At 41.5% G+C, this 20,155-nt stretch overlaps 1 protein-coding gene across 4 annotated transcripts in view; it reads left to right on the plus strand.

Moving 5' to 3' along the window:
• RERE (arginine-glutamic acid dipeptide repeats) overlaps positions 1 to 20,155 on the plus strand; it is a 404,790-nt gene that overhangs the window by 241,733 nt on the left and 142,902 nt on the right. For all 4 annotated transcript variants that reach the window (XM_019639725.1, XM_019639722.1, XM_019639724.1 and 1 more), the window contains 3 exons: positions 3,058 to 3,163; positions 4,545 to 4,641; positions 16,964 to 17,068. In XM_019639725.1, coding sequence (XP_019495270.1) covers positions 3,058 to 3,163; positions 4,545 to 4,641; positions 16,964 to 17,068 — 308 coding nt within the window. The remainder of the gene's footprint in view (positions 1 to 3,057; positions 3,164 to 4,544; positions 4,642 to 16,963; positions 17,069 to 20,155) is intronic.

The raw sequence follows: 20,155 nt of genomic DNA on the forward strand, positions 1-20,155 counted from the left end.
AGCTCAATTTTAATATCCTCTTAATTAATTAATTTTTTGGCAGACTGTGTGTGTGTATGTATGTGTGTGTATGTGTATGTAATTATTAAGTATGCCTGGGTCAGAAGATAACATAGATATTATACCTTGAAAGGTCTGCAGAATGGCTGGCTTGGTTCTGAAAAATTGACATCATACAGTCTCCAGTTTTGGTATCTTTAAAAGGTTATTTCTGTTGCCCTTCAGGTTTTCAGGCATCCTAGATGTGTTACGGAAATCCATAAAAGTATAGATTTTAGAACATTGTTGCTAGGGCTGCTGGTAGATCTAAATTCCTTGTACTGTTACGTAACTCATGACTCTTGAGCACAGCAGCCTTCACTAGTAGCTCAGCTACCAGAGACCGCGATTATCTCTTAAAAGAAACCACAGTCTGCTGAAAAAATAATTCCTACAGTTCTCAGCAAAGTTCTCAAAAGTTTTCTGGGAAGCACTGTTACATTCACCTACTAACAGGAAATAGTACCCTCTTGAGTACCTTCTACTCAGTTCCAGATGCTACTCCATCCTTTTAATCCTCCCAGTAGTCCTCTAGGTAGGCTTCAGCATTCCCGTTTGTCAGGGAAGGGCAGACTTAGAGAACCTGAGTGACGGGCCCGAGTCCTGGAGCTGGGAAATGGTGGAGCTGGGATTTGAGCCGTGGTGCGCTGGCCTGTGTTCCTTTCCCTGCGGTCTGTGTTCTTCAGCTGGCAGCGCCTGACCAGGTGGTAGTATGACCATTCTGGGTTAGCTCTCCTTCAAGAGGAAACTTAGACCATTGATTTTTAACCAGGGGTAGCTTTGTCCCCGAAGGGGACATTTGGCAATGTTCGGAGACATTTTTGGTTGTCACAGTGATGGAGGGGTACCACGGGCATTTGGCGGTTGGAGGACAGGGGTGCTGCTAAACATCTAACAGTGCACAGGACAGGTTTCCACCCCGATTTGTCTCAGCCAGATGGCAGTCGTGCCGAGATGGAGAACCCCTGTGTGAGACGGCACCCCCAAGTGTACCGCCAGACTCGGTCCTTCCTCCTCTGGTTTGTTTGTTTCTGTGATGAGTGCTCATCCTGGCCCTGCTCTCTGTCACTCTACCCAGGAAGGAAATGGTGGCCTTCTAGCTGCTTTCCCATGACTAGGTGGCCTCACTGCTGTGGATTGGTCAGCAGGGGAGCTAGCAGACCCCACTTGTCCCAGAGTTCCCAGCCCACCCAGGCCAAACCACAGCCAGGATTCAGGTTCCCTTCAGCATCACTCAGAGCACTCTCCTCACTGCACGCAGATGGGCCGTGTGCGTCTGGGTGTGGCTCCTGTTTTCTCTCTCTGTGACTTTCTCAGGTCTCCTCCTTTGCCTAAGAAAGAACCCATTGAAATCTTTCCCATTTTTCCTCAGGTCAGATGTTACTTCCTCCATAACCCCCTGCTGGAAGTAGTTACACCTGTCCATAAACTCCTATGTATAACATTTATTCTTTTTGTTTAACATACTGATTTGTCCTCGTTTTCCCACCTTCAGTATAAAGGGTGTAGAATTTAAAGTGCAAAATGGATAAAAACTAAAATGTACCCATTATGTAGGATTATTCTTTGTATACAATCCATTTGATTCAAACCAGTAATGATGCCCTGTTTTTTGTAGGCCTATTTGGCACAATTAATTACAAAGTAAGAATCTTGGTGTTTATATTTACTTTGGAATAGACTTCATATTTGGTTTCAGTCAAGATTTTGGGCAGCCACCATCCCCCCCCCCCATTTCTGGTTCTTTAAATGGCTCAACTATTGGGTTGTCGGAAAAGTCATGATGTATTTTTTTGTATGTTTTTCGTTGCAAAAATGCATCATGACTTTTCTGACAATCCAATATTTTCTATTTTAGCAGAAGTTTTCGTTGTTGAGCCTTTCTGGCCTTTTGGTAAAGACTGTGTTTATACCTCTCATTTAAGCAGAAAGCATCCTACTTCATTAGAGAAGGCTCCTTTGGCATATTTTAGGATTTAGCCACTTCCTTTATAAACATGAGGCATTTCTCAAATTGTAGCTCTGATTCATTTCTGACCTGCTGACTTGACATGAGAAGTAGTAGCTGCTAAGAAGGGTGATACTGCATTCACCCTGGGGAAGTCTCTTAAGGCCCTCACCTGGGCTAAGGCTGTGGGAAGCCTTAGCGTGCTGCCATGGTGTATGGTTAATGGCCAGGGGCACACAGACCACCCGCCTCAAGCTGTAGCCCCCAGAGCTGTCCAATGGAAGGACATTGTTTGAGCCTTTATTCTTTGAGTGAACCAGGAGCAATGTTAACTTTAGGGATAGCATTGGTAAGAGTCCCACAAACATTTATGGGCCCCTGATCATCATAGAGCTCATCATTAGTCATAAACATTTATGTGCAGGATGTTCTATTCTCTGGAAATTCAGAGATTAAAATAAAACAGGGTCCCTGCTGCGTGGCCGGCTCCCAGGGCCCTCACCACCTCCCTGTAGTTTGCTGCGTGTTTGCTGCATGGCAATAACTGCACATAGAGTGGCAGTAAAGTGGAGGGAGGCAGTAACTCGGTCTGGGTGATTGGCAAACCCTGGAGAGAGGACTTTGTGCCAGGCCTTGCTGGGTAAGTGCTTTCCAACTTACTGCCCTTACTGGCTTGACAGTGTGCTAACACAGTTTATAAATATTTACCAAAGTGATAAAAAGTTAAGATAGACGGATGTATTCATGTGGTACCATGTAGTTAATGCTAAATAAGAAATGTAACATTGAATGAATTAGTTAGTCAAGCTGGGGAGAGGTATAGATTCAAGTTTGGCCTCCTTTGTTTACTGAAATGAGGGATTGGGCCTGAGCGGTGCAGTTGCTGGGACTTAGGGAAAAATAAGATTTGGCCTCATAACTGACGTGTGTGTTTTCGTGGCCCTGGTGGTAACCGCGTCTCCCTCTCTGCCTGTCCACTGTCTCCGGGGGCTTTTGTGCATGGGTGTGGTGGTATGCAGCGGTGGGCACCTGAAACCCTGTTCCTAATGCTGTTAGATTTTCCTTTTCAGAGTAAGAGGGACCATCTACTCATGAACGTCAAATGGTACTACCGCCAGTCTGAAGTTCCCGATTCTGTGTATCAGCACTTGGTTCAGGATCGGCATAATGAAAATGGTAAATACGGCCTTCGGGCTCAATTCTTACACTTTCTTAGCTCCGGGCAGATTTCTTTCTAAAAACATTCGTTAAATGGAGACGACTTCCATGGAAAATTTTCTCTCAAAAAGCTTTTTATAAATAACGACATTACTAGAATGTTCATTTTGTTTGCTGAGTTCTTTTATTATTTTTGCCTCTAAAAAGAAATGACCTGAGCATGTGCTAATGGCGCCTTCCCATAAACTGGAATAGAGATAGGTCTACTTTGGACATAACAGTAGCTTCATTTCTCATCCCCTTTCCCACCTAATGATGAACTCATAATACCACAAACCCTGCAGGGTTGTGTTTTCTTTCTTTTCTCCTTTTCAGTAATCTGTGTTACTGAACGTCTCTGTAGCCACGGTTTTGAACTTCAGTTTTCAAGGCAATGCTCTTTTGAATGTTTTGGAATTCAACTTGAGTCTTGACTTTCAGAACAATAAGAAGGTTGTTCAGAGCATCTTTTATTTTTTTTTCTCCCTCTGGCATTGTAGTTTCTACTTGGGAACTTTATTGACATGTGAGATATGTACATAAAATGTATATTACATTTGTTCAGATGTATTATAGCTCCTTTTTATTGATTTTTGAGAAGTGCTGGGCCTCATGAGAGCTGATTCACATTTGTTACCCATTAATTATATGAGTTAGGGTTTGTCGCTCCCCACTTCCAGATGAGGAAATTGAGGCTTAGATATGCTTAGGAGTTGCCAAGGCCACAGATCTTCTAAGTGGCGGCCTCTGGGCAGGGGTCCAGCTCTGTCTGTCTCGGATGACCGAGCTCCTCCCCACTGCTTTTGGTGATAGGTTTGAATTCAACAAACCAGTAGTCAGAAATAGTTTTGAAGAATGATGTTCTTTTATATCTTACTATTTTTTTTCTCTCCTTTGAAACTATAAAAATTTCTGTTAAAACAAAGTATAGTTTGTTATTAAAAATAGTAACTTGGTTATCCTTTGCAATGGAATGGAAACAGTGTGATTTCACCCCATCCTGGAATATTTAGCATTAAAAAATAAGATGGGCAGGATCGCTGAATATTTAGTAGTTTTACAAGTTGCTAAAATGTGACAGTTGTTTCTTCTCTTTTTTCCTTTTTTTATTTTATACTTTATGCATTTTAGCAAACTGGGGGGCTTCAGTAAAGGGTAGAAAACATACCCGACACAATACTTTGTTCCTGTTATTTCTGCTGGACATTATTCCTCTCCTCTATTTTGCTGACCAGGCCTGGTCATTTGTTGTGCTTTCTCTAGTGGGAGGTGAACCTGAAAGAAAAATTTTGCAAAATTTTTCTAATTGTTTTGGGAAGCTCAATTTTAATATCCTCTTAATTAATTAATTTTTTGGCAGACTCTGGAAGAGAGCTTGTCATTACAGACCCAGTAATCAAGAACCGAGAGCTCTTCATTTCCGATTACGTAGACACCTACCATGCTGCTGCCCTCAGGTAAGTGCCAGAGACGCAGTCTTTGCTGCGAAGAAGTCATCGAGCACGGGAGGCAGAGAGGCCAAGCTGTCCGGCTCTCTTTTGATAATTACGATATCGATCAGATTACTCCTGGGGTCTCCTCTCCGGAAGCTGACATTCCAGTGTTAACTCTGGATTATTGGGATTTCAGAGGTGGCCTGTATCTTCACTCATCTGTGTGTGGGGAAGAAACCCTTTTTTTTTTCCTATTTAATTTTTTACACCCTCTCTATAGTTTTGTATCTTTATTTGCTTGAAAATTACTATCCTGGTGTTGGTTGCTGAAGTATTTGGGGTGAGGTATGATGATGAGCTGCAGATTGTTTCCTAAAGATTCAGTCACGGCCACTGGAAAAGACAGATAAATACATGGAAGAAGCAAACACGGCAAAGTTTGTAGGACGTGTAATGACCTGTTCTTTCAATTTTCTGTATGTATGAAAAATTTTCTACTAATAAACTCAAGGGTAGGGAGAATATATTGAAGACTTGATTCAAGGCAGAAGGTAACATTGCCAATTAATCTTAATGTCTTAGGCAGTTATGCCAAAAAGTGGCCAAGAGCCCCTGCTTTGTACCCTCTGGTATTTTTTTTTTTTTTGTCTGTCTCTTTCAAGAAAAGGACACACATATATTCTGATATATTTTCTTTTTTACCTCTGCACACCTGCAACTTTCTTCTAAAGCCATTTTATTTATAGTATGTAGAAGTTCTTTGGGTTTTTTTAAAGATTTTTATTGGGGTATTGGGGGGAAGGGAACAGTGCTGGGGAATTGGGGGAAGGGGAACAGACAAGTTGTTGTCGTTTTGTTCTTCAGTCTAGTTGTGGAGGACGTTGCTTCACTGGCCCAAGTTGGCACCATCATTGCGCTCTTCCCGGGCGAGGCAGATCAGTCGCCGGCTTCTGGACGGCCGCTCACTGTGGCTGCTGGCCGCTCACGCTGGCTGCTGGCTACACACAGTAGCCCATGGCAACCCACTGCCACAGGGGCTGCAGCCTACGCCGTCGCAGGCGACTCACGGCAGCCCAGCTCCAGGTTGAGCTGTTGTTCAGCATCTTAGCTGTGGAGGGCAGTGTCACTGGCCCTCATATGTGGGATCCGAACCGGGGCCCTCTGGCGTCCCAAGCCAGTTCTTAACCATCGCGCCACTCGGCCGGCCCAGTTCTTTGTTTTTTTAATAAATTTTTTTATTCTGGTATATTTTGTATGTAAGTGGAAGATTTTGTGCTGCTTAAGTGGTAGAGGAAGTAAGACAAGTAATAACTTTCCCCACTGGAAATAATAAAGTAGTAGAAGAACTACTTTCTTTGTTAAAGAATATGGTTTTTTAAAAAGACCATAGGGATATGCTGGCTTTTAGCTTAGCTACAATGAGATACAGTAATGTCTGTCTCGTATTGCTCAGATGGTATTCACTAAACCATCTGGAGTCTCTTGTGCAAAGATACGTAGCTAAAGCCAATTATTTCAAGGCAAATTAGTAGCAACTTTAATATAGGGCAGGTTTTGGCAAACTTTTGGGGCCCGATAATCTTTCATATGGTCTGTGTTGCAGCCACTCAGCTCAGCTGTTGTAGCACAAAAGCCACAGGCAACATACACAAGGTGGCTGTGCTCCAACAAAACGTTTTATGGACATTGAAATCTGCATTTCATTTACTTTCCACATGTCAGGAGGTTGTGTTATTCCCTTTGATTTCTTTTTTAGCCATTTAAAATGTAAAAGCCGTTCTTAGCTCTTGGGTTCTACCAAAACAGGCGGTGGGCCAGACGTGGCTCGTGGGCCACAGCTTGCCAAATCCCGCTGCAGAGGAACGAGTGTACGTGGTTAGAGCTGGCTTCCTGCAGGACTTCATCCATACATTAGGAGAATTCCCGTGGTGTTCTATAAACGTCTTCCAAAATTTCCCACAGGCTTTTCATGTCTTTGTGGCAGTGGCTTTTGAACCTTAAACTCACATGCTGAACAAAGCAAGTTAATGGAAGATTGATGGAACTTGAAATAATTAGCTAAGACAAGTGGCTTGATCCTGCAATTATTTCTCATCCTGTTTTGCATGCTTTTCCCCTCCTTTACCGGTCTTATTTTGTTGGTTGAGGTAAATGATTTTAAGCAACTTAGAGTTGAAGTTAAAACAAATAAATATTTGAGATAGATATGTAACTGGTTATTCAACATGTTTTCACACAGTTGCCTAAAATGACTATATTTATATATTTATCAGAGGCTGTACAGTTTTGTAGTGTTTTTATATTAGCATTTTTAGAAGAAACGGTTGTCCCAGATCTTCTAGCTGGACCCAGATGAATGTACTTTTACTAGGTTTACAATGATACATTTCTGAGGTGTGTAATTGTATAGGTCACTGTTCCTTCACAGGCAACTCAGGGCTGGAGTGCTAATGTGGTCATTTCTTACCCGCCTTTCACTGTGTATATGACTAGATCGCTTACGGATTCGTTTTTTTTCTTTAAAGGGCCATAAAGTGGTTTTATAAAGCTTTCATCTTAAATTTGTTTTTAGGTTCAAATAGAGTATATCTTGTGTGACTTAACAATTGGTTCCCCCCTGCCCCCTCAAAGATACCAGATGATGGTGGTCACATAGTTATTGGAAGATCTGGCCCAGTAGGTGCTTAGTAAATACAGAGGGTGCCAAAAAAATGTATTCATATTTAAGAAAGGAAAAAACTGTATTAAAATTCTAATACTCAATATATACCGATAACAAAAGATGAATACAAGTCATGTTTGACTTCTGCATTGACAAAAGATGCTCAAAGTGGTTCCATCAGTATCCAGACACTTCTGATTATGGTGAACACTGTTTGGTAGACTTCTGTGGCGAGCGTGTAAGCTGTCCCAACACCACAGCAGAAGAAGCAGGACTTGTTGCTGTGCAAGGCCTCCTGGATCATCCTTTGTGAACACCACACATAGTACCATGTGTCTCACACTTATCATGAATGTGCACACTTGTTAGGTGCGTTGGAGGTTCTGTTGCATACTCACGCCTCCATTGTCGTCGTACTTTCACAGCATTCTCATTTCAAATACCACTTCACACTTGCGCTCCTCGAATGACCACTGTGCTTCTGCCATTTTCTGTGACTGTCCTGCCTGTCGCATGGTGATGCTAGCATTCATTTGATTACCGCCATTTTTTTTGTGTGTGTGTGTTTTTTTTTTTTTAGCTGAGCCATCCTGCCACCTGTTGGTAGCTCAGTGGCAACTCAGCTCGGGCTGGGCATCGAACCGCTGTTGCTCAGAGCTCACACTCTTGCGTGAGCTCTTAACCAACTGAGCCACTCGGCCGGCCCTTGATTAACGCCATTTTTGAGCGAACATCATACTACACATTGCTACCATAATTCAATTCAGTTTCGAAAAGTAATACATAGATAGCATCTCTTAAAATGTGTTTACGTTTTTTGGCACACTTGGTAGCGTGTATGTATTGACACCTGCCCACATCTGGAACTCATCTGTGTGGGTCTTCCTGTTGCTTAGTCACCTCCCCTGGTTCTCAGCGGCAGGTTGCTCACCCAACGTCACCTTCAATAGAAGCAGAGATGAATGGCAGTGCCCCCAGGAATATCTGTTTATTCCTTTTCTCTTCACCAAAGCAAGATTACTTTTAATGTATGGGGGGAGGGGAGTTAAATGTCTTCAAATTTTTCCTTCACCGTATCCACAGAAAATTTTTTTTTCTTTTTCCATACATATAAAGCAGTACTGCCAAAAATAAATTCAATTTTGAAGAAGAGACAAATAACCCATAGGCACATGAAAGAGGACTTGATGACTGTAATGAGAAAAAAACATGCAGGACAGAAAGAAAAAGAAAGAAGAGGAAGACTGATAGTGCTAGTGCTGAGCACCATTCTCAAAGATCCAAGTGCTCAGTTGTATGGATCCGTCGGGCTCACAGTAACTCGGGGGACGCTTGCCATTTCATTGACTCAGGAGGACAATGTATAACTGTCTTGCAAGCTGGTGCTAGGCAGGGTTATAAAGGAGAGAGAGCTTTGTCCTTTAGCCATCAGGACTCGAAAGGAAGGCAGAATCCCTCGGCAGCCTCTAGTGTAAATTGACATTGTAGTATTTCCTTACCCAAAGTCAATTTATTCCGAGAGACTGTGGGACCTCCCCAGGGGTGGAAATCTGTGCTTTGCTCACATCACGGCTCTGCTGCTGCTGTGACATCTTGCCTTCGCTGCCTCCCAGCCCTCCCTTTCAAGCTAACTTTCTACAACTATTTCTTTTCTTCGTTACATTTATCAATAACCATATAGTAAAGTTAATATCTTAAGTAAAGTTTTTTGAGTTCTCTTTATTTCCAGTAAGTATTTTTGGCTGATACTGGTATAATAGAAAAAGCACCGCATTGGAATTAGAAGACTTCAGTTTGAGTCCTGGCTCTGCCGCATAGTTTTGTGACCACGTCCAAGTTTGTTAACCTTTGAGCTATCCTTTTGACAGACTTATTCCAGGTCACATGATTAAGTGACAGAACCTGAGCCAAACACACATCTTCTGGCTCACACATCATTCAGTCAAGTGAGGTGCATAAAACAGCCTCGCAGAGTATCTCACACTTAGCGGCATGAGTGTGCTTCCGCTCCTTGAATCTGAATTGAGTTCTTAAAAGCATAAAAGGGAGAAAATAAAAGGTGAAATTAAATGTAATTCTGTATCGACTTACTGATGTTAGTTACTTAGCATCCATTTATTTTAGTTTTCTGTGGCTTATCGGATGGATTAATTGGATACCAACTGCTTCAGGTATGGGGAGAAGAGTTTAACTCGAGGAGCCATCTCCTAGATGCTGTTAAGAATGAGCAGATAACCGATTCTGAGAGTGAGCAGATAAATTTTATTAAACTACATAAAAATTGTAGCTTGCAATTTGTTTGCTGTTACTTTTTATACCCTAAGGATAATGTTTTAGTGATGGTCAAAGTCTCTAGAGCAATTGCTGTGTGAGTGGACTGTGAGCATGAACTGGGCAGCATTATCAGGTTTGCTGTGTCCTTGTCACAGGGAATTAATTCTCCAGGAGTGATTGTGGAGGGCAGCTCAGGACTCATAAACGCCTCATCATCTGGAGGGCTGTTTTCTAACTCTCTGAGTATCTGCTTTCTACTTCCAGTAATCACTGGAAAGAAAATATCCTGAGATAGGTTAAAAGCTGTCATCTTACAGGGGAATTCTTATTATAGGAATATGTTTTAGATGGAATTTTCTGGGAACCCAAGGCCAAGAAACCCTAAACTAGCTCTTTAGGGCTTCCAGTCTCTTGCTTTTCACCCCAAATGGATTTATCTCCTTACTTTGTTATGGGCAGCTAGGATCCTATCTCTGTAGTGATTGAAACAGATTAATTACATTTTTGTACAGCTCCCCAACCTTTCCTTAGCATTTACAGAATTCTTTTAGCTCCTGCAAATTCCCTAGGGAGTTTCATGATGCCTCAGATCTCTTAGTTTTGCAGTCTAAGATTCATTTTCTGGTTTTAATCTACTGTTGTTTTTATATGTGAAATAACTTCGACCTACAGCATTTTTATTGTTTTGTCTATACATGCTTAGAACTTCATTAGACACCATAACTTGTCAGTCATTTTATGTATTTATTCATTCATCATTTAACATGATGTTGAGCCATCGTAGGGGAAGGGCTCTAGGGAGCACCTCACTGAAGAACATGCCCTCTCTGCCCTTGAGTACTCCATAGTCTTCTAAAAATTTTTTTCTTTGGAACTGCATTTAGACACACAGAAAAGTTGCAAGGACTGTTTCCATACACCCCTCCCGCGATCTTCCTCAGTGCTAATGAACATCTTGTATAACTAGTAACAGTTACCAGAACCAGGAACTAGCATTAGTACAATACCATTGACCTAAACACCTTATTTGAATTTCACTGATGTCTTAGTTTAGGCTCTATAACAAAATGGCACTGACTGGGTGGCTTGTAAACAACCTCCTGGTTCCGGAGGCTGAAAGTCCGAGGTCAGGGTGCCAGCATGTGTGAGCTCTGGGGAGAGGTCCCTCTTCTCATTCGTACACGGCGACCTCTGTGTGCTCCTCACATGGCCGAGAGCAGGGAGGGGAAGCAAGCTCCAGTCCACCACCCCAGACTCACTTTCCCCCTGCTCTTCCCCTTCAACAGTGACCAACTCAGTTCTTATTGTTTAAAACACATTTACTTATTTTTATTCGGTGCTAGAATCCACATAGTGTAGATGCGGAATTTGTAACCCGTGTCCCTGTGGGAGCGAGCACATGTACTGACTAAATTTGTGTCTTTAGTCTTAGTGTATCGGTAAGATTCCCCTCTCCAAAGTTGCTTCGGTCAGTTTTGTCCTTACATATCTCCTTTTTACTTGCACTGTAGTTAGTTAGGTTCACTTGTGAGGCTTTGCATTCTGTTTTGAGCTCCTCCTGATTGATTCGGACTGTTTGTTTATTTTCGTGGTATGTGAGGGTATGTGGACAACGGCTGTGGCTCCAAGGCTCAGAGCTACACACAGATAGCTTTCAGCCTGGCTCTCAGGCTCCCATCCCCGCGTCCCTCTCTCTTGCTCACACACCTGCTGTAGGTAATGAAGGGATCCCTTTACTTCTTAGTTTATCCTTCTTGCATTTTCTTTTCACAAATGAACAAATACTCATACATGTCTTTTTTTTTTTTAAGATTTTTATTGGGAAATCGGGGGGGATGGGGACAGTGCTGGGGAATTGGGGGAAGGGGAACAGACAAGTTGCTGTCCTTATGTTCTTCAGTCTAGTTGTGGAGGACGTTGCTTCACTGGCCCAAGTTGGCACCATCATTGCGCTCTTCCCGGGCGAGGCAGATCAGTCGCCGGCTTCTGGACGGCTCACTGCGGCTGCTGGCCGCTCACGCTGGCTGCTGGCTACACACGGTAGCCCATGGCAACCCACTGCAGCAGGGGGCCACAGCCTACGCCGTTGCCGGCGACTCACGGCAGCCCAGCTCCAGGTTGAGCTGTTGTTCAGCATCTTAGCTGTACACTGGCCCTCATATGTGGGATCCGAACCGGGGCCCTCTGGCGTCCCAAGCCAGCTCTTAACCATCGCGCCACTCGGCTGGCCCCATGTCTATTTTTTTTTACAACCTCTTCTCTTTTATCTGAAGGGTAGTGTACTGTCGATACTTTTTTGCACCTGACTTCTGTCACTTGGTGTGTTCTGGAAATTGCTCCCTATCAGTGCATAGAGAGCTTCTCATTCTTTCTTCATTTCTTGCAGCTGTACAGTACTCCGTTGTGTGGACGTACCATCGTCTGTTCTACTCTGGTAGATAGTGCTGTATGGACGTTTTGGTGGTTTCCATTATAATTGATGCTGCTGTGAATATCCTTGTGCATATGTATTTCCTTATTGTCGGACGTGTATCTTTAGGTAGATTCATAGGTGAGGGATCGCTGGGTTGAAAGGTTCATGTATATGTGGTTTTCCTCCAGAAGTCATATACCCGTTTGCCGTTGGTGTTAGCATTCCCTCCAACAATGTGTAAGACTTCCGGCTTTAGCAACAGAATGTTATCCTTTTTTTTTTTTTTTTAATTTTGCCAGTCTGATAGGCGAGAAATAGTGTTTCTCTCTTTGGTGAATCACCTGTTCATGTCTTTTTTATTGGGATTTTGTCTTTTGGTCTCACTTTTTAGAAGTTCTTCGTATGTCTGTCGTATATGCTGCAAATATTTCCCCCCACTTCTGTCAGTTTTCTTTTTAATTATACAAAGGTTAATTTTATCTGGTCATATTTATCAGTCTTTTCTTTTATTCCCTCAAGTCATAGTTAAAAAGCCTTTCCTTACACCAAATTTAAAGGGGAATTCTACCCAGTTGTCCAAGCGCCATTTATTTATACAGTCTGTTTGTACCTCAGCAGTTTACATGCCACCTTTGTCATATATCATTTTCCATATGTATTCTGGACTTGCCAGTGTATTTCCTATTGTCTGTTGGTGTGCCAGCACCGCACTCTTTGAATTATAGGGGCTTTCTAGTATGTTTTTAATGTCTAATAGGGCTAGTTTACCCCCCTTTTCATTTTTGTTTTTCCACGTTAATCTTAACTGTTTCAGTCCATGAAATAGATAATTGGTATTTGTATTAGGATTGTATTGAATTATAGCTCAAGCTGTGGGGAAAGGCCACGTGGAGTTTTTCATTTCAAGAGCAGGGGACGTTGTTTTCACTTGTTCATATTTACTTTTATGTCTCTTAGAAGTGTTTAAGAATTTTCCTCATAGAGATTTTCCCATTCTTGTTACATTTATTCCTATATATTTAATCTAATAGATATATATTGACTCTATACCCTAATAGTAGAGAATACACACTCTTCTGTATACCTTTGCATATTCTTAAAAATTGATCATATATTAGATCACAAAGAAAATATCTGATTAAAATGCAATAAAATTATAGTTTACAAACAAAAACAAAAACCAGGAAGGCCATTTTACCTGGAAATTTAATAAATCCTATAAACAACTCCTGGGTATGAGGGGAAACACAAACTAAAACTGAAGAAATTTTTTAAAGTGACAATAAAAATACAACATAGCAGGGCCGTCTGAGTGGTGTGTTGGTAAAGAACTGGCTTGGGACGCCAGAGGGCCCCAGTTCGGATCCCATATATGAAGGCCAGTGACACTGCCCTCTGCAGCTAAGATGGTGAACAACAGCTCGACCTGGGTCTGGACTGCCCTGGGTTGCTGGTGACGGCGTATGCTGCAGTCCCCTGCTGCAGTGGGCTGCCATAAGCTACCGTGTGTAGCCAGCAGCCAGTGTGAGCAGCCAACAGCCGCCGTGAGTGGCTGTCCAGAAGCCGGTGACTGATCTGCCTCAGCCGGGAAGAGCGCAACGATGGTGCCAACTTGGGCCAGTGAAGCAACATCCTCCACAACTAGACTGAAGAACAAAAACAACAGTAACTTGTCTGTTCCCCTTCCCCCGATTCCCCAGCGCTGTTCCCTTCCCCCAACTCGCCAATAAAATCTTAAAAATAATAATAATAATAATAATAATACAACATAGCAGAATCCATGGCATGCATTTAAAGTAATGATTAGAGGAAAACTAGTTATAAACACATTGGTTTAAATGAAAAAATAAAATTAAATGAATTAAATTCCCAGCTTAAATGATAAAAACAAGAGCAAATGTCAAAAGAATGCATTGATGTTGTGCTCAATGGATATAGAGGAACCACTTAAGACAGTTATGTTTAAAAAGTGGAAAGGCAAAGGGACTTAAGTGGAAGTAATATTGTGTATTGTTGTATTTAGAGCAACCACTGAGAAAACTGTACAGGATGATATACTAAAATACAGTAAACAAATCAAGATGGAATGTAAAAAAATGTTCAAATAACCCATAGGAAGACAAGAGAAACAGAACTAGAAATAGAAAAGAAACTTAAAAAAAAACCCATGCCAGTCAGTCATTAATCAGATGGCTTACGGTAGACAAGATACTGATTCTGTCTCAAAATCTTCCTACCCCTTTGTTTTTGAATAAGAGTGAAATAATTGCTGTAAACAAACATGCTACTGTAAGCAGTGTGCCTCTTCACGAGTTTCTCTGAGGTTTGCATTTGCCTGGGAGTCTGCGAAGACTTTCCCAATTATGGATAGTTCTAGGGAATAAATTTCTGGGCCACAGTTTCTTGTATTCTCTCCTTTCAGTAGCCAGAGGACTCTTCAAGTGACACACCGCCCTAGGCCCCACAGCAGACGACTACTGAAACAAGTCTTTTCCAGGAAGCCCTTGTTACTGGTGAATGAAAGGACCTTAAAACACGGGGCTTTCCTGTCTTCAGCCGTGTTTCTGTCAGTAGTCAAGTATCACTTTAGAAATGGGGTGTACAGGACCTTAGAGGTATCTGAAACTGGGGGTGATGGCCATTTTCTCTTAACAGTCTCTCCTCCCCCATTCCACAAACACTGTCAAATGATGTATTGCTTTTGGGAGAGCATGATGAAAAAGGGCTCAGTAAAAAAAAAAAAAATGGAATGCTTAAAATGATACACATATACACACATTTTGAAATGTTAGCACCACTCTTCCTATCAAAAGTCTTTCCCTAAACAAGTTGTATCACCCTCTCCAGGGAACATTTGACAATTTCTTGAGATATTTTTGATTGTCATGATGATGTGTGTGTGGGTGCTCTTGGGTAGAGGCAAGGAATGCTGTTAAACACAGGACAGCCCCAACAACAGTTATTTAGTCCAAAATGTCAGTGGTGCCGAGACTGAGAAACCCTATTTTAAACATATTTGATTTCTACTGCCTGTTTTTAGAGTTGTGGATTTCTAGGGTTTTTATACCTTTAATTAATACGTTCATTAATTACTCAAGTTTAAGGGTAAGCTTACATTTGAATAATAACAAAGAATAATAAAAGACGACTCACTTTCCTTTAGTAATGGACAATGATGGTGGAAACAACTTATTTTACATAACACTGAATAGTATTCAAAGTTTCATAGACTTCTTATATGATCTTTGTATTTTTATGAGATAGGTACAATAAGTATTTTTATCCTGATTTGATAAAGGACCTTATCTATTTCTTCTAGGCTTCAGGGACTAAACCACTTCAGATAAATGGGTAGTTAGTTGCAGAGTGAGCACATTCTTCATCTGTAAAAGTGATCTTACAACCTTGTTCCTTTCCAGAAGCTCGTTTTATTCCAGCTGAATACTGGAGGGCTCGCTCCTGGCCTGGCCCGCTGATACCTGGCCCGTATTTCCTTTCACTGTATCTTATACCTGTATCAGTGCTTCCACTAGAACTTGCTGCAGTGATGGAAATATTCTATAAATCAGTGCTGTTCAGTGTGGTAGCCACCAGCCACATGTAGCTATTTAAATTTATGTTCAGATTAAATACATTTTAAAATTTCTTTCTCTTCAGTTATACCACCACATTTCAAGTGCTCAATAGTCCTGCATTATCTTCTAATCAGTAGTTCCCAAAGGAACATTCGTAAATCAATAGTATTTTAATTTAATTTTAAAAATGGAAATTGTCTGAGCCCATCTTGGCTTCTGCCCATCACTGATGCTTTGGTCACAGTTACTTAAGCCCTGTGGGAAAGGAGGACATTGCTCTTTAATTTCTCGGCAGGAAATGAATGAATGTCCATTCCCACGATGACATCGCTCAGCCAGTTCCTTTCACCAACACCTTGGCCATTAGCTGGTGTGGATGTTGTTCCATCCAAATCACAGAGTCCTTATGGGAATGGAATGCCGGCTCGGGCAGTGGGCGGTCCCATCCCTGGCAGCTTCGTGGCGTGGGGTTGATGTGCTTTTGGTTCTCCAGCTCTACCCTCTCTCATCACAGCCTTTAGCTCCCACTTGACCAGTGAGGGAGCTGGAGTTCTTAAAACCTCCCTGCCTTCTAGGAAGGTTTCCCAACATGTGTGTACGTGTACGTGTGCAGTGGGAAGGTGGGCCCGCCTGCATGGTATCATGTTTCTGACATTCGCATTTGGTGCGTGGGAAGACTGCTTAAGGAGATCTGGAGTACTGGAGAGCTTTCAGCTATAGGGTGGTTTTACTTCTGTTGGTAGATGAACCTGGAAACCTTACTGCAGTTTATTGCAGCATTTCCTTGGGAACGTGCTTTCCAACTTACAGCCATTTAACTTTACTTAAAAAATTGGGAAGTGTTTGTTTGTATATTAGAACCCATTTAAGTACTTAAAATGTTAAAATTTCTCAGTTTTAATTTTTAAGTCAGTTTATTTCTTGCATGTTAAAAGAAAAGAAAAATATTTAACAGTTGCTACATTCTGCCTATTGTAAGGAAGAAAAGGCCCATTTTGGTTTGATGATGTAGAAGGGCTAAGATGGATTTATTTTTTTGGTAAAGTAATTTGACTATGGTTTCAGTTTTTCCCCATCATTTCTAGTTTAATATCCTCTCATCACAGTCCTGCCCTCAATTTAGCTTTGTGGTTTAATTTTATTCTGTGACTAAAATGCTGAGATAAAAGCAATTAAGTTGTAAAGTTATAAGCTGAAGGAGTCATGAAACAAAAATATATATAATATTGGACATTTTCTTCTTTTGGGAACTCCCAGTTTTCTGAATAGACAATTATGGAGTTTGTAGCCATATTCTACATGTTCTTAGAGTAATGTGGATTTAATTATACCTTCCCCCTACCCCTACCCCTCCAATAGTACTTTGGCTTGCAAAGCAATTGGAGGTATTACTAATGTGGTTTTTTGTTTGTTTATTTTCAGAGGGAAGTGTAACATCTCCCATTTTTCTGACATATTTGCTGCTAGAGAGTTTAAAGCCCGAGTGGATTCATTTTTCTACATATTAGGCTACAACCCTGAGACAAGGTAAGTGAGTCCCTTGGGCCCCATCAGTGAGAACTTTTGCTTTTTTCACTGTGTGTTCACACATCTGGGCATATACTATTAAGATGTAAAAAGGCTTTGATATCCTGTAGTAAACCTCTTTGGAAGGAGTTGTAATTAATGTCTTTGGAGTCGAAAGCCGCTTTGCTCTTTTCCTGTTAAGAAAAAGAAACGTGAGAAAGGGCAAGATAAAGACATACATTTAATTGATCTGTGTTTTGAACTTATTGCAAATTGGGAGATTATTATCCTAATGCACGTCTGTCACGCCTTCCAAACACCACATTGGAAACTGAGGACATTATGGAAAGTTCTTTGGTTAGTGGTTTATTTTATTCATTTGAAAGGCCCCAGGCATACTCACTAAAGTATCTGTGATTAGACTACTGGTATTGAGATGGACACATCCAGTTCTCAACCATCTTTCTAAGATTTGTGTAACAGGTAGAATTACTATTTTTTAAATAAAAAGCAGTAGAGACAAAATAACAGAAAATTCTGTTTTTTTATGTCGATAATAGACTATAGTTTAACTCAACATGTGAGAGAACTTTTATAGAGTGTATGCATTCATTTTTATCCTTTATCCATCATGTGACTACATGTTTGATTAAGGATTTTTTTAAAAGAATATGAGGAGGTGATTAAGTAGTCTATGCTCAGGACATCCAAGACATAGTCTACAAATACAAGGATTTAGGGAAAAAAAGATGCTTGGCTCAAGGAAGTTAGTGGAAGAACTACATTAAGTATAATAGCAAGATGAGTAATTGTTTTAGTGAAAACCTTTTCCTATAGGATGCTGAGAAATTACATGTAAATTTTAGAATGTTGCTGCTTAATCAACCTGGAGTCAGTAAAAGGCAACATACTCTTTGTGTGGTTTTAAGAGGTAGCATAAAGCTCTATCGGGGCGTATATATTAGTGTCTGTATAAATAAACTAATAGTTACCTTTTTTCCCTTTAGAAAACAGTGAATTTGAGCTTTCAGTTTCTTTTTCAAAGTATGCCCTGTTCCAATGACAAAGAAGCTGATCGGTGGTAATATTTCAAAAGCATCTTATACTTTAAAATGTTTATTTTATGTATGCATTTAATGACTGCCTGGTCATACCTTGGTGTTGCCCAGATGAAGTGTGGAATACTTGAACTTGGATTTATGTGTAGATACAAAGGATGATGATGTCATATTGATTTAATTATTTGATACATAGCTGTCATATTACACAAGCTAGACTGTTTTAGCAAATTGACTAACCCTCTTTTGTGTTTTAAATGTTTACCTTTTAGGTTCATAACAACCAACCAAATTATGTTTTCCTAGTTTTGGTTATGCACCTGGTTTTACTGAATGCTTATTAAGTGTGGTGTGTAACGCACCTGTGCAAGCCAGCGACTCACAGGTTCCTGGCTCATTTTTCACTGAGTACCACCGGCAGTCATTCAGAGCGATGCTTCCCATCAGTTTTGTTTCCGAGTGTGGGTTAGGGGTGAAATAGAAGGATGTTATTTGTCTCTCACCTGAAAAAGCGACATGAAGACGTGCCGGTGGCCGTGCCCTTACAGGCTCTGCACCCTGAATCACTTCTCTGACTGCTTTGACCTCACCAGTCACACGGGTTCATTTCTGTGTCGTGATCCCCGTGTCCAGCTTGTGCTGTAGGGTGTTGGGTGAGCTGATGTGAACAAGTACTTGAATGCCTCCTTATAAGTAAAGTTTGTGGCAGACCTCAAAGTTCCCACCAAGTGAGTGTGAAAATCTGTGGGCTGGTGTGGCCTCTGCCCTGGCTCAGGACTTTCCCCCTGAACTGCTTTCTCCTTCTGAAGCTCGGGGTTTGGGGCTACAGCTCCCACAGCTGCTCAGAGGGTCAGAAGAGTGTGTGCGATTTAATAGATCAGAGAAGCACTGCTCCCTCCACTTGGCTCATGCACAACCCGATCTATACGCTCCGGGTGCATGGCCTCACAGAATTTGCCTGTGTGTCTGTCTTTGCGTCAAGTCTGTGAGGAGTGGGGCTGTGTGATGAGTTTGTTTCTGGTGCTCCATTTGAATGAGTGACCGTGGCTGCAGGATGCTGAGTGCTGACTCTTAGTGCCCTGAGTCATCTGAGGAGGATGTCAAGCTGTTGTCCTAACCCTGTGAGGTGGCGCATCCATCAGCACGACCCCTGACATGACCCTTGACGTTAGGAATGGTGATTCTGTGGCCGCACACTTTGACGTTAACCTCCCCACAATGCAGGAACTTTGCTCCTAGTCAGCAGGTGAAACTGAAAGTTAAGAAGGAATTATTTATTTCTCATCACAAATTTTCTGGTAGTAGATAAAAGTTGATTTAGGTACTTTGCATAATTTATTTAGCATATTAGCAAGCACTGAAAGTTTGGATTTTTTTTTTCCATGTTTATCACTTAGGTCCCTTTTAAACCCCAATGGTTGGCTACCTCTTTATTTTTCCCCGTTCTAAGCTGGTTATTATATTTCTGAATGTTGTGTCCTGTCAGACCTGGTTGTCCAGAACTGTTGGTTTTGGTGGTATTACTGTTGAACACATGTATGATAGTGGGAACAGACTCATCTATATGCTCTGGTTCATTGCTTTTAAAAATTGGGAAAGCCATGATCTCCTGTCTTTAATTCTGACATCTGAACGCTCTGAAAATCAAAAGATTTTTATGCTAAAGTTGGTGCTGAAACTCATTTAATGGTCACACTTGACCTGAACTGATATGAGGCTGTTTAATTCTTAATTTCTTTTCGTTCCCTTTGTGTGAATTTGCACAATCTGTACGGCGAAAGTACCAGTGTGATAGAAATGGGATTATTGCTCAGACGCTGGGGTGTTTGTTACAAATTATATGGTATAGTCACTGTAGTACCCTTCTAAATCCAGAATGTTCTGAAGTCTGAAAACTCTTTGACTCCTAGGATGTTAGCTAAGGGATTGTGACTGTGTTCTTTTGATCACTCTTGAAGACTCTCTGACCTGCTGAGCAGCTGTGGGAGCGGTACCCCCAACCCCAAGCTTGAGAGGGAGAAAGCGTTCAGGGGGGAAGTCGTGAGTCAGG

Source organism: Hipposideros armiger, unplaced genomic scaffold (genome assembly GCF_001890085.2).
Source record: "Hipposideros armiger isolate ML-2016 unplaced genomic scaffold, ASM189008v1 scaffold_46, whole genome shotgun sequence".
Taxonomy (NCBI): domain Eukaryota; kingdom Metazoa; phylum Chordata; class Mammalia; order Chiroptera; family Hipposideridae; genus Hipposideros; species Hipposideros armiger.